This window comes from Rhinichthys klamathensis, unplaced genomic scaffold, assembly GCF_029890125.1.
Source record: "Rhinichthys klamathensis goyatoka isolate OS25496 unplaced genomic scaffold, OSU_Roscu_1.1 h1tg000281l_1, whole genome shotgun sequence".
Taxonomy (NCBI): domain Eukaryota; kingdom Metazoa; phylum Chordata; class Actinopteri; order Cypriniformes; family Leuciscidae; genus Rhinichthys; species Rhinichthys klamathensis.
The window spans coordinates 583,767-599,167 of NW_026606800.1; the positions used below are offsets into that span (position 1 = coordinate 583,767).

The 15,401-nt window shown below is 37.3% G+C and overlaps 1 protein-coding gene across 1 annotated transcript; it reads right to left on the reverse strand.

Moving 5' to 3' along the window:
• Window positions 1-523: 523 nt before the first annotated feature.
• Window positions 524-14,545, reverse strand: gnpat2 (glyceronephosphate O-acyltransferase 2). Its single transcript, XM_056269279.1, has 16 exons — window positions 14,434-14,545; window positions 12,153-12,344; window positions 11,890-12,066; window positions 10,780-10,909; window positions 10,069-10,196; window positions 8,158-8,233; window positions 7,923-8,074; window positions 7,705-7,835; window positions 6,145-6,368; window positions 4,872-5,120; window positions 2,725-2,804; window positions 2,515-2,655; window positions 2,316-2,415; window positions 2,133-2,226; window positions 1,040-1,101; window positions 524-923 (listed from the first exon to the last, which is right to left on the reverse strand). The coding sequence occupies exons 1-16, from the start codon at window positions 14,476-14,478 to the stop codon at window positions 880-882; spliced, it is 2,025 nt and encodes a 674-aa protein (XP_056125254.1). The 5' UTR covers window positions 14,479-14,545; the 3' UTR covers window positions 524-879.
• Window positions 14,546-15,401: the final 856 nt, after the last annotated feature.

Consider the following 15,401-nt stretch of genomic DNA (forward strand, 5'->3'; position numbering starts at 1 on the left):
TAAAGCAATTTAAAATATAACCTATTTATTAACTGGATCAAAAAAATCGTTCATAAGTACAGTACGTTAGGTTGCAAGTTTTGATAAGCTTATTTTAAAGGTGCTGTAAACGATTTACCTGTTGCTAACTACACATCTAAAGGGATATTCACCCAAAAATGTTGTTCCAAACCTGTATGAGTTTCTTTCTTCTGTTGAACACAAAAGAAGATATTTTAAATAATGTTGGTAACCAGCCAGTTGACGACACCCATTGACCCCCATAGTATTTTTTGTTCCTACTATGGAAGTCAATGGCTACCGTCAAATGTTTGATTACAAACATTCTTCAAAATATCTTCTTTTGTGTTCAACAGAAGAAACTAAAACAGGTTTGGAACAACATGAGGGTGCTTTTCATTTTTGGGTGAACTATCCCTTTAACATATCTGTGTTTAAACGATTTATGGATGACTTTCTGACTTTTCTTTGCAGATACTTTATTTCATCTTTCTTCTATCAATCATAGAAGGAATGTACATAATCAAGTAATCAAGATTTTATTACAATGATATCATAGAAAAATATATTTAAAAAAATATTTCATTAATGCAATTATTTGATTATCAAATTTAATTAAATTGCTTGATAAACATACTTAAAAGATAAGAATGTCTTCAAATGTATATTTTGCTGTTAAATACCATTATTGTCTGTATGATTTTCACAAAATTAAATCATATGTATTGCCATAACAGTCCAAAATTGCTGAAGTTCTACATCTAGAGCTGCTACTGCAGGTTTACTCTGTGTTTAACACTAAAAACACATATGATACTAATACTTATTAGCACTTCTACAATAAAAGATTCAAGAGTTGCTGTTGTCCGATTCTTCTCATCACAGTCTGGCGTCTACACTGATTCGAGGAGTCCATCCATCATCTGTCATGAACAAGATAAAGTACAACACATTACACTACTCAACAGAGCAGATGCAGAAAAAAAAATACTGCAAAACTTAAAGATTTTAGATCAGAATAAAAATCAATTAATCTTACTCAGCATGTCCCATATTCTCTTCACTGCAGATTTATTCACTCTAAACTCATTCTGGTCGTCGCTGAAATACAGAGAGATATGTCATTGTTATTAACTTAAAGGGACAGTTCACTTTGAAATTAATTTTTGATATGTTTTAGCTTACCTCAAGGGCATCCAAGATGTAGGTGTCTTTGTTTCCACAGTATTTTCAATTTTGATATTTTTAGGTCAAACTGTTCCTGTCTGTCAGTCATATAATGCAGGTCTATGGTCACTTCCTCAAAGAGCATGCACAGAGAAGTCCAAATTAAACATGATTTAATGACTCGTAAATGTAAGTACACATTGATGGCCTTAGACACGAAACGAGCGGTTTGTGTGAGAAAACGAACAGTATTTATATCGTTTTTACCTCTTGTAAACACAGCCACGTCCAAGTGATCTGAGGGCGCGGGCGCTTCGGTCTTTTCCGGAAAGCACCGGAAGTGATCTCTCGCGCGTGTACGTCACTCATACAATTGTTTTATTTAAATTTTTTAAATTTTATTGTTTTCTTTTACGACGGTTAAAACATCCCGGATAAGCGCAAATTAGTACCATTTTAATTAGCCGTCTTACCTACAATCTCTGTTCTGTGTAAACAATGAGTGACGTACACGCGCGAGAGATCACTTCCGGCGCTTGCCGGAAAAGACCGAAGAGCCCGCGCCCTCAGATCACTTGGACGTGGCTGTGTTTACAAGAGGTAAAAACGATATAAATACTGTTTGTTTTCTCACACAAACCGCTCGTTTCGTGTCTAAGGCCATCAATGTGTACTTACATTTACGAGTCATTAAATCATGTTTAATTTGGACTTCTCTGTGCATGCTTTTTGAGGTGGTGACCATAGACCTGCATTATATGACTGACAGACAAGAACGGTTTGACCTAAAAATATCAAAATTGAAAATACTGTGGAAACAAAGACCCCTACATCTTGGATGCCCTTGAGGTAAGCTAAAAGATTTCAAAAATTAATTTCAAAGTAACTATCCCTTTAATTTCTGTGCTCACAACTCCATTTCATTTTCAAAGTTCATTTCTTAGATGTGTGTTGTATCTGTTTACACTTTAGTTTTGGTCACAGCAGCCATCCTGAGCAAAGCTGAGAGAACGTTCCTCTGTAGGTCAGATGATAAACCCTCATACGACTGAACTTCACCTGAGACAGAGACGTAACTTTACCCGAGAGACTGTAACATAATCATCAAGGCTATTTCACAAAAGTCTTCAACTGAAAATGACCCACACCTGAAATAAGGAGCTCCATAATGAAACTGCGGATGCTGGTTGAAAACATCTTCTCTCTGAATGTCTGCGAGCTCTCTTCACACAGGTACCTAAACACCACCTAAACACACTGATATCAGTGCTGACGTGTTCAACATCCTGTTACTCACCAATCGACATGGTGAACTGCCTGGACAATTGTGTAGATGACTACAATCACCTGGTAACTCTCAATAAAAGGCTGCAGAATGGCTCTGAGGAAGACGATGGTTTCCTGGCCGTTGTCTCTCACATAGATCTTTTCATCAGAGCGGCCGATCACACCAGACTGCTGTAGCAAAGAGCAGCCCTCCTCATAGTCCTGAGAGAGAGGCAGATGTTTAGATGGATGTCCTGTGTTCAACAGCTGCATTTAGACAATCAGACTCACCTGAACCGCTTGATCAGGAATGAAGACAAACTCATTGGAAAAGAGCTCCAGAAGGAACTTAAAATGATGAAAGACGTCATCTGGAAAGGAAACAAAATGGCTAAAAATAACAATTCATCATTTATTCACCCTCATGTCGTTCCAAACCTGATTTCTTTCTTGTGTGGACAAAAACATTAGTAGAATGTACATGCTACTTTTTTCACAGTAAAAGTGAATGGGAGATCCAGAAAATGTCCAAAAAAAAGTGCCATAAAAGTAATGTTTTCGAGTCATACAATAGCTTTGTGTGAGTAACAGACTTATATTTAAAGCCCCACTAAAAGACGCAGCATTATTCAATATGGTGACGTAATTGCTACTTAAACAGGAAGACAGGGTGGGACATATCAATCAGCTCCTCCCCAATAGCGGTTCCTTTATATCACAGCTTGTCCAGAGCCGTTGAGCATTTGACAGCTCTACAGTCTAATAGATTAACATTTTAGATTTAATATGAAACTGTTACTAAAGCAAAATAGTGAATATAGTCATGCTGTGGATGTGTAGTTTGAAAAGTGTGTAATTTTTGTTGGTGGATGGCATTGATGATGTCTCTTCTACTTGACAGTGCTGCTTCTAATGCCGAGTCTGTAACCGTTTCTCCTCCTGATCTCCCCCATCGTTTTAAAATAGAGCATTCTGTCCAGAATTCAAATGCACCCGATAAGTTTTGTGATCTGCGCCGACTCGCACATATGATTTGCTTTGTGTATCGTGTCTCTGGGCCGGAGCTGCAGCGGTTCACGTGACGCTAACGTGAAACCAGACTTCATTTGCCCAGAAGGAAAGCATATCTGAATTGTTCCCTTACCCCTATATATTGCACCATATGTGCCATTCACCATGTAGAAAATAGTAACTGTGAACAAGTAACCGATTTCAGCCGCAGCTTCAGCATCTATTTATAGTGTAGGGGTCGGGACGATTCTAGAGAGCATTTGATTGGACAGAAAATCTGACAAGAAACTGAAGTGCAGAGTGATGTCATCAAAACCTTTGATCCATATTGGTGGAAGTGAGAGACTGTAAGTTTTGAACACTTTTATCTTCTAAATGTACATTTTGTCATTGTTTTGGAGCACACTAACTTATAGATAACCTTAAGGCTAATAACATAGTCATACTAAAAGCCAAAAGAACTTACATTTTAATTTCATGGGGACTTTAAAGCTACACTGTGATTTTTACCCCCACCTAGCGGTGAAAAGGTATATGACCATCCAGTGAATATTAGTTTCTGTTCCTCTCAATTCCGATTTCGTTTTAACCCCTACGGTGGCCAATGTAGTCCAAGATTAACATGGCTTCCAGTTCGACCTTGTCCATGAGTGTTCCTTCAAGTGATGAGGTTATTTTAGAAAACTATTATAATTTGCAGTAATTTAATTTGTCAGGTAACATATAGGTTATGACATCAATGTAAAATGAATAATAGTTTTATGTTTTTGTTATTTTTTTACCATTTCATTGCTAACATCAGTTATCAGGTTCCCAGACGAATGCAAGTTAATCTTAGTAAAGTAACTTTTATCAGTGCTATCGTTATTCTGTATGTTGTACGACATCACTAGCGTAAGGCAAAGTTTATATTGTAGGCTATATTATACTTTCAAAAAGGCTTTCAGGTTTTTATACGGTGCCATCGAGTGTTAAAACGCGAAAGGCGAAGCTTGAATTAACGGGTATGTCCCTCTTTGGCTAATATACTTTCAAGATGGAGGGGCAACATGGCGACCGACATTAGAACCCCTTACCCGTATGTATTTTCAATGGCATATTATACACTCACGAGAATACTTTATTACTTGAACTTAGTAAATATACATTAATGACCACATATATTTTTGAAAGAACTAAGTGTTTTTAGCTAAGAATAAACTAAAAAAGTTACACAGTGTAGCTTTAAGTAGTTTATTCTCTGAAAATCATCCCTTACAAGTTTTCATAGTTATATGAAATACATTTTAAAGCTTAAAGTTTGAAATTAGTTCTTGGAAATTTCTTGAAATATCAATGTTCCACAGAAGAAAACTATTTTTGCAATAAATAACATAAGGGTAAGTAAAACCTATGAAAACTTCCTGTGACACTCTCATACTACTCACCTGTCCTGCTGCTTACAGCTGTTGTGATTGCAACTGCCACCATAGCTGGCCGTGTGAATACATGTACTGCTTGATTCCTGTAGGAGGCGCACATGAGCACAGCAGCAGCACGTCTGAACACGCCCTCCTCTTGAGTGACAGGTCCTGGACCCGCCTCCTCCACTAGATAGACACGCCCCCTCTCACAGCGCACTACTGAGTGATGCAGGGTCATGCTCGATGACATCACTTCAGAATCCAAAACATGCTCTTCAAAACAAAAAGAGGGGGAGAATGGTATGTTTTTCCACTACACAGTTGCTAGGGTGGTCAAGTCTGAAGTTTCCAAACTTTTCCATTCAAAATATTGATATGACAATAAAATCATTATTTTTGCTATGAAGAAGTTATTATTGTAATTAACAGGGCGTAAACAAGCATCTTTTCTTTCCTCAAGACTCAACACACAAATTTAAGAACTTCTATCCTGTTTATCCTGTGTGATTGCCATAGGAACAGCCCTAAATGGGGGTTTTGTTGTTTTCTGTTGATCTCAGTCACATGTTTGGCTTTAGTCCCAGAATTAAAGAACCGTCCCAAGTTGTTCACAATACCTAGAAAGCTAAACTAGTAGGAGAACCCTGGAAAGAGCTCATGAATATTCTAACCATACAGAAAGACAGAGCTCAAACTATTATTGTGTAAGTGTTTTCTCTATGGACAGCATCTGCTGTTGATTTTATGGCAAAAAAATAATCAAATTGTCCCTCAGTTTGTAAAAAGCCAAAATTTTGTTTAGAGTAATGTACTTACTGTACCATTGAAGTATATGGGGCATTCCAGAGGGTATATTGTTGTCCTCCATACAAATATGTGTGTTTTTGTGATGTAAAGTTGTCTAAACTATGCTTTTAGTATTGGGACAACTGTTTAAAACAGATGAAGTTCTGGTTATGTGCTACTCTGTACTTTGCAGAAAGTTTTTCAAACTTTTCTGGTATTTGCAGAAATTACTGCCAGAACAGGAGATGAAATATGAGATAGAATTTTGCAGCACACAAGTCTCACATGTTTATGTGTAATGTTTACTTTTAGCAGGCTTCCCCTGTAAGTGTCTTTTTTTTTTAACCTGACAAATAAGCCAAAATAACTTTCTATGCTAATTGACTGCATGCCACAGAAGCTGTCTGTAGAATGTATCTGGCACTGAACAAACGATCTTCCTTTAAAGGAGCTGATTGTATGTTCTATTCAGGTTTTGTTTATTGAATGTCATCTCTACATGTGTCCTTACTGGGCCATCTGATGTGGGCTCCAAACTGCAGGGCGATTCTCCTCACCCAGAGGGTTTTGTTGGTCAGCAGGTCCAAATCAATGCCCTGGAGGTTCTGGAGGAGAACCACGACCGTCAGGTTCCAGGCACTCAGTACCGCATTTCTCTCCTGCAAACGGATGATCATGTGGGCTAGACCAGATACTAACTCCTGTGTCTCCTTATTGGGCTTCATGGGCAGGTCTCTGTTAATGAGACAGAAGAAAAAAAAGAGTATATTCCACAATGCAATGCAGTCCACTTGATCTTCCATTTTACACTGTGGGGGCCTGAATAGCAACCATGATTTTTAAAATCGTATTATTTCACAAGACTTCCAAAAGTAAAGACATTTTTAGACAAAAATATAAAGCATAAAATTTTTAAAAAAAAAAATGATTTTCAATAAAAAATCAAATTTTTTATAAATGTATTATAATTCAGTGTAATTTTGTTGTTTTTATTTAATAATATTTTAATATTTAACTACATTATTCATAATAAATACCCAAGGACAGGGGTCATGACACTTTTTTCTTTTAGGTTTATTTATATTTACTGTATGCAGAAAAAAAATCCTTTTATCCTCATTCTGACCCTCTTTCTGAAATTATCAATTTTTAAGGGGTGGCTCCTTTAAGGCTTGTCAGTAAATGGTCACTGTTATGATTGGCTAACGTCATTGCATAGGAAACAGTATTAACACAAAGTAAGTGTTTTGAAAACATTATAATTTACAGACAAAGCATTATGAAATTATTGATGCAGCTGTTAGATCCAATTCAGTCGGCTGCTTCATCTTTCGACAAGTTTCTTTGCTACTCTCCATTACACTGTGCCAGGTTTACAAAACAATCCACAGTCAAATGCTCCAAACAAACATATGATCCTCTGATGCGATTTGGGACACCATTAGAAATAAACCATCCACTTTTTTCCAATGCTAGGATCCTTGTGAAGTCTGTACAGAGACGCAAATGAGCTGATTTAAACTGGATGTGTCAATGCGAACGTTCTTTCACTCTTCCATTTGTCCTGTTGTGACAGACGACAGAGTGTGGAGTACATAAGAAACTGAACGCACATCTGTATATTGTATCTAGTGTAGACAGCATCACTCATTATAATCTATTCGCTTTTGACGCGACTCTCGCATGCACTGTTGACAGATGTCAGCCGTTAAGCGACTGAACGCCAGTGGGCGGAGCCTATGGTGCGATGATGAATAGCTATTCGCTGTTGTCTTGCTCTGGAGGCAGGCATATGCAAATGTATTTGCCTGTGTGATGTCACAGATTACACAATATCTAAACAAGCTGTTTTTGGAGCTTGATTAAATAAATGCTTTGTTTATAATGAGGAAATTTTAAGCTATGAAACTTGCAGGAAGTTTTAATGAAACAAAGACCTCTCATATGTCAAATGCACAAGGACATTTTGATTCCTCATGTCGTGATCTCTTTTAATAATTTATCACTGCATAATGCAGACAATTTCACATATTATTTTTTTTTTTTTAATTGTCACGTGTGTATATATTACCTGGGTACCAGATTGTACTGCCTGCGGTTTATCTTTCCTTTGACCAGGTCTCTAACAGACACAGGGTTTCCAAAGCACACATGCATGGAGCCGTAATCCTCCTTCAGAACCGTCCTGGCCTTCAGCAAACCCTGCAGATCACAGCAAGAGCTCAGCACCAAGTTCATTCCTTCATATTTTGAAATGCATGAGACTTTGGCTCGCTTTGACAGCTGTACCCCTGTGGTCTCTCTTGGTTTAGGCACACCCAGCAGCTCATGAGCGAGAAGCGACTCCTCCAACACACGCTCGTAACTGATGCTGATGGGGACCAGACTGATGTCAAACACCTCTCCTTTAAAAAAGGGCTCCAACACCATGTGCATCATTCCTGTGAGGATGCAAACAGAACTCAAGGACCAAGAACATGAAGAGCCTCACATTTCTAACTTACTATCTTAAATGTAATCTTACCTAGTTTTGGTGTGAGAGATTTCAGCGTTCTACTCCGTAATCCTTCAACATAAAACTCTAATGGAGCATAACCTGTCTGTAGAAAAACTGCTACTGTGAGTATCAGTGCTAACAAATACACTACCATTCAAAAGCTTGGGGTTCAGTAAGATATTTTTGATCTTTTTATTCAGCAAGGATGCATTCAATTGATGAAAACTGACGGTAAAGACAATACTAATGTTACAAAAGATGCTGTTCTTTCGAACATTCTAGTCATCAAAGAATCCTGGAAAAATGTATCCCGGTATCCTATATATATATATTAGGGGTGGAGCGGTACATGTATTCGTACCGAACCGAAACGGTACGGGCGTCACGGTTCGGTGGACGAATTTACACGGAGAATACACGGTATAAAAATAAATAAAACTCGCGTGAAAATTAATTAATGTAATGCGGAACTACTGTTAGATACGCGGGTTCTTTAGGGACACATAATCTGTACCATCGGCTTAGCTCTGAACGCGCGTTCACTTCAAACGTTGGCTTTATACGCGCGTCCTATTCGCTTTGGACTAGCGTCGAACTAGACGCGATAGACGCTAATTTAACGCTCTATACGCGTTTGGTGTGACCGCATAATGAACAGGCTGCGATGTCAAGATTGCAATCCTGGCATGTGTTTGTGTGTGTGTGTGTGTGTGTGAGAGAGAGAGGCGCGGCCGCGATCGAACAGTGGAAACATAAAAAACATACTCCGTCATTTTGTTCATACAGATCATTAAACCTGCAAAGTGTTTACTTATATTTGTGTACACTCGCAATAAAACACAACATTGTGCTTTTGTCACACTGTAAACTCTTGTCAAACTGTAACCTACAACTGTCACCCAACCAAAATCTCTCTCTCTCATACACACACACACACACTGTTTTAAAAGCAAAACATATTTATCCAACTCCATTTCAAAACAGTCTGTGGGTCCCATCTTTTGGACATTCATCATATCACATTGGTTTTCATTTCTTGTCCTCGGAGCACTAATCTTACACATTCTACATTGATTAAAAAAGAAAATCGAATGTGTTTTTAATGGTAGTATTATTTTATACAGAAATCAATTATTTATAATTCAGACGAGAATAATGTTACATTGTTAAATAATAATGTTAATTAAAATGAAGGAAAACAAATATATTGATCTGAAATATAGCAAATTAATTTTAAATTAATTCAGGTACAATTACCAAACATATCGCAAGGTCTTTTTGTCTTTTTATTAATTTAATTAATAAACTAATTATATAAAACTATTGTCAGTGCACTACAAATAAACTGGTTTTATGCCTTTATTAATAAAACTTATTTAAAAAAATACAATGCCTTCTGCATTTTTGTTTTGCTTTTCCCTCCATTGTACCGAAATCGTACCGAACCGTGATGTCTGAACCGAGGTATGAACCGAACCGTGACTTCTGTGTACCGTTCCACCCCTAATATATATATATATATATATATATATATATATATATATCACGCAGCACAACGATTTTCAACATTGATGATATTAAGAAATGTTTCTTGAGCATCACATCAGCATATTAGAATGATTTCTGAAGGATCATGTGACACTGAAGACTGGAGTAATGATGCTGAAAATTCAGCTTTGCATCACAGGGATAAATTACATTTAAAAATATATTCAAATATAAAACAGTTCTATTAAGGTTTAATAATATTTCACAATATTACTGTTTATACTGTATTTTTTTGTTCAAATACATTCAGCCTTGATGGGTAAAAGAGACTTCTTTTAAAATCATTAAAAATCTTACCGCCCCTAAACTTTTGAATGGTTGTGTACAATCATTTCTTTTTTAAAAAAAAGGGGGGGGGGAGAAATAATAAAGCATGTACTAAATTCTCACCCGCACAATCGTTTTGACATACTCAGACAGCACCGCCCAGTACAGCTTGTCTGAGCCAATGGCACGACGGATAAAGAACGCGCCTGACCGTCGAAAGATCTCACCAATCAGCTTCATCCCCAACAGAGCTGTTAGAGAAATAAAGGTGGAGATTTGGAAGAAGGTGAGTAGAGAAATATTTTACTATTTTAAAGGAACACGCCGACTTTTTGGGACTTTAGCTTATTCACCGTATCCCCCAGAGTTAGATAAGTCCATACATAGTACATACCCTACGTATGTGCTGCGAGCAAATCACTCCGCAGAAGTAGCAGTGCTTCGCCTTCTGAGAATATAGCTCCCAGTATGTATACAGTTAGAAGATAGCTGTCTCATATGGCCTTGTTATTTGTACACACTGTGACTATACAAATCACAACATATAAATAGGAAAATGTTGGCGTTATTTTGTCACTTATTGTAGCAGCAGGCTAGATGGAGCCATTTACCTCCAGTATTTGTGCTAAGCTAGGCTAGCGGTGGGTGCGTCAGACTGAGTTACGGCACGCACAGAGATGAGAAGGATATGTATGGACTTATCTAACTCTGGGAGATACGGTGAATAAGCTAAAGTCCCAAAAAGTCAGCGTGTTCCTTTAAAATAAAAAAATACATGATGTGACTGTGAGATTTGGCCACCAACAACTGCAACAAAAATCTGTAGATACTTGCGAATTCCGGCTGCAATGACGGGGATAGAGAGGTCATAAGTGAACATGATGTAGGACAGAACAAGGAAGTCCATGTAGCTCCTGTGATTGGGCATTAGGATGACGGGATGCTCCTGAATGGCCTGCTGGAGCTAAATGATAACAGAATTCACATTTTTTTAGTGAAGCATTCCTTTTTAAAAAATATAATTAATTTTTTTAAAGGGTTAGTATACCGAAAAATTAAAATTATGTCATTAATGACTCACCCTCATGTTGTTCCAAGCCCGTAAGACCTCCGTTCATCTTCGGAACACAGTTTAAGATATTTTAGATTTAGTCCGAGAGTTTTCTGTCCCTCCATTGAAAATGTATGTACGGTTTACTGTCCTTGTCCAGAAAGGAAATAAAGACATCATCAAAGTAGTCCATGTGACACCAGTGGGTTAGTTAGAATGTTTTGAAGCATCGAAAATACATTTTGGTCCAAAAATAACAAAAACTACGACTTTATTCCGCATTGTATTGTCTTCCGGTTCTGTTGTGGATCCGCGTTCAGTGACGCTGCTGACGTGTGTCTGGTGCGCCCGAGCTTCGTTTACAGTCTGAGGGAGACGCACGCTGGAAACTAAACAATCTTCACAAACATGTCTAAGGATGTCCACACAGAGGAAGACTTGCATTTTTTTGCCCAGCCATATTTATTTGAACCCGAATACACGGACGCACCAGACACACGTCAGCAGCGTCTTACGTCAGCAGCGTCACTGCGGACTCGTGAACGCGGCTCGACAACAGAACCGGAAGACAATACAATGCTGAATAAAGTCGTAGTTTTTGTTATTTTTGGACCAAAATGTATTTTCGATGCTTCAAAACATTCTAACTAACCCCCTGGTGTCACATGGACTACTTTGATGACATCTTTATTTCCTTTCTGGACAAGGACAGTATACCGTACATACATTTTCAATGGAGGGACAGAAAACTCGGACTAAATCTAAAATATCTTAAACTCTTCCGAAGATGAACGGAGGTCTTACGGGCTTGAACGACATGAGGGGGAGTCATTAATGACATCATTTTCATTTTTGGGTGAACTAACCCTTTAATAGGACAGAAAAACACTAACACGTGTGAGTCCCTCCTCGTTGACATGTATAGAGCTGAACACGCTTTTAAAAACTTTGGTCATTGCGAAGCCCAGCAGTCGAATGAATCCCAGCTGAAGGTTTTGACTCATCTCGTCCAGTAACGCAGACGCTTCCTCTAGAACTGCCTCACGCGGTTCATCGCACTCGACCACGATCTGTGAGCGTGAGCAAGAAACAGTGAACAAAAACTGCTATGACATCTTCCTTTCATAACTACTGTATCTCACTCTTTCTCTCTCACCTCCTGTATGATGTAGCTCAGGTACTGGGATTCAAGCACCATCCTGTTGAGAGCAGCAGCTGAAATGGGTGTGGCTCCACGGTACGGCTGAGGGTTAAAGGTCCGCAGGGCGTGGCTTAAGTCATTGCTCCGCCTCCTCTCCTCCAAAATGTCAAAGAAGTCATCAGGTTCTGCACTCAGTGCTTCAGCACTCTAATACACACAATATTGCTTGTTCAATCAACAAGGAAGCTAAATATTGTATTTATATATATTGTATTGTATATTGTATTTTGGTTACATTTAGGTTATGTGCAGTTTACATACTTGAATGGCTAAAAATTAACATTATTTTGATAAAAATTATCTAAATGGCAGTAAATTGACTCGAAACATCAACAGAACGCCTTTTTTATACGAAGACAAAACCATTTGAATAAGAGTTTTCAAAAATGTTTGTGGGGCGTATTTGTATTTGTCTACTTTTTTTTTAACCCTTGTGCATTGATTTTAAAAAGTTACTCTGTCTGAGGTCCTTAGGGGACAAAAATGTCCATGTCAGAAAACTCTTTGGAGCAGACATGTAAAAAAAAAAATGTAAAAAAAAAAAAAAGTGACACAAAAAGCTATAGAGGTTTAAGTTTATGAAATTTATTTATGAACAATATTTTATATAAAACATATATGTGACCGTGGATCACAAAACCAGTCACAAGTCGCACGGGTATATTTGTGGCAATAGCCAACGATACATTGTATGGGTTAAAATTATCGATTTTTCTTTTATGCCAAAAATCATTAGGATATTAAGTAAAGATCTTGTTCCATGAAGATATTTTGTAAATTTCCTACCGTAAATATATAAAACATTTATTTTTGTGAGTGAATGCAGCACAATCGCAAACAAAAGATTTTCAAATAGTTGTATCTCGGCCAAATGTTGTCCTATCCTAACAAACCATACATAAATGGAAAGCTTATTTATTCAGCTTTCATGTGGTGTATAAATCTCAATTTCAGAAAAATTGACCCATGTGACTGGTTTTGTGGTCCAGGGTCAGATATTTAATAAAACATGTTGAACTCAAAAACTGCAAAAACATCAAAGGCATAAAGTTGTGTTCCAAATTTGAGGTTGATATCTCTTTCAGTAAGATTTTGTTTGGGTGCAGTACCAAATTTTCCCCATTAGATGCCAGTAAAGCTCCAGCAAAGCTGAGTGGTTGGATTTATGATTTGCAGTTTTTTTCCAACACACATCTGGTTTACTATCTTTGTGGGGACTCTCCATAGACGTAATGGTTTTTATACTGTACAAACTGAATATTCTCTCCCCTTACACTTACCCCTAAACCTACCCATCACAGAAAACTGCATTTTTACATTTTCAACAAAACAACAACTCATTCTGTATGATTTACAATCTTGTTTCCTCATGGGGACCTCAATTTCGGTCCCCACGGTGACAGTCCCCATGAGTCATGAGTGTATATCAAGGTTTCAATGGGGACATTAAGGTCCTAAGAGTAGCTATTTTTGTGTACCTAGTGTAAAATAGATTTATTAAAGGAAATGGGGGTTAAATAGTAAAATTTCCAATAAAATACACAAGTGTGCCAAAATGTATGCTGTTGGCAATTAGCATAAACACAGGCGAAATGATCCCAAAACAAATGTCCATAAGGACGCGCAGGGATAAAACAAAAACAAAATAATAATAATAAAATTGTGATTATTCTTACTATTTTAACTTTGTGAATGGGCTCACGAGACACGAGCTTATAAAAATAACTTATCTCACGTGCGAAAAACCGTTAAACTGACTTGAGCAGCGCGATTTTATGAAGTAAATCACGACAAATTATAACAATAACCTCTAAAAGCTGATAAAAAAATGTACCTAAATGATATATATTCAATTGAGGCGAATTATTTTGAAAAAGCGCGTCCTGCGTAATGTTGCTAACGTTAAGTTTTTAACGTTTACTGTGTTGTTTTGTTGCTCGTTTTCCGTGTCTTTCAATAAAGAAAGCGAAACAAAAACACTTGTCACACCGAGTTCATACAGCAAAGCAACAAAAACATAATTAGATGGCTATTGTAATCACCGAAGATGTAACGTTACACTCCAAGCGTCCCTCGTTGATTATAATGAGTGACTGAGAGGGGTAACGTAGCAGCTAACGTTAGTTCTGTTGCGTTGTGTCGCTCTCAGTGTGCACAGTATTATAATGCACGTCCGGACTAAATAAATACACAAACATAACTTAACAACAGACATATCATGTTCGTTTGTTCATACCAAGCGCTCCATGTCCCACGCAGAAGCAGGTGTTCTTCTCCCCATCCTCTGACATCAGAGTCCGTTACTGAACCCACCGACCGACACTCGGACCGGAGCCCAGAACCAATGAGCGCGCGCACCGCAGGAACGCCTCCTGTCGCGTGACCTGTTACCCCCAATAATCTCCAGCTTTAAGCAATCTCTCAAAGATAATAAGTTTTTATTACACAAATGAACGAAATAATACAGTGAACATTACTTTTATAAAAGATTTGATTAAATGTATGGAAGTTTTTTCCTAACAAAATTCAAATTCAAATGCTTAAAAATATAAAATAATAAATCAAAGTCTCAAAACATCTGTTCAAATGTTAAATCATTAAATAATAAATCAAACTCTCAGTATGGCTGCTCAAATGATAAATCAAATGCTCAAATGCAATTTTATTTTCCTCATTCGGGAAAGCATGAACTGTATCAAAAATCTAATTAAAACTCATTTTAATTTTAATTGTGGAAAAACTTCCATGAATGAATGAATGCTATTTTATTATTGATGAGCTTTAGGCAAGGCAAGTTTATTTATATAGCCCATTTTATACACTATGGTAATTCAAAGTGCTTTACACAGAAAAGAATGACAAAATAAAAGCGATATAAAAGGGAATTAAAAGGGATATAAAACACTTTAAAACTTTTACTTTGGCAGATCACAATTGCCATTGTGTTTTGACCTGGTTTAAGCTCATTCTGATCTTATGGTGAGGAATTTCAGCACCTGTATAAAATGGAAGGTAATAAATATTTACTGTTCAAACCTCAGATATATTCATTTATCGATAAATTAAATAAACTGAGGCATTAAATGATGAATGACACGGTGTATTTCCTGCAGTATTTTATTGAAGATCGAAACAAATGGATTTTCCTTCAAAGAAGAATCACCTGAAAATCGGAACAACTGCTCTTTCACTGAAAGAAAATCT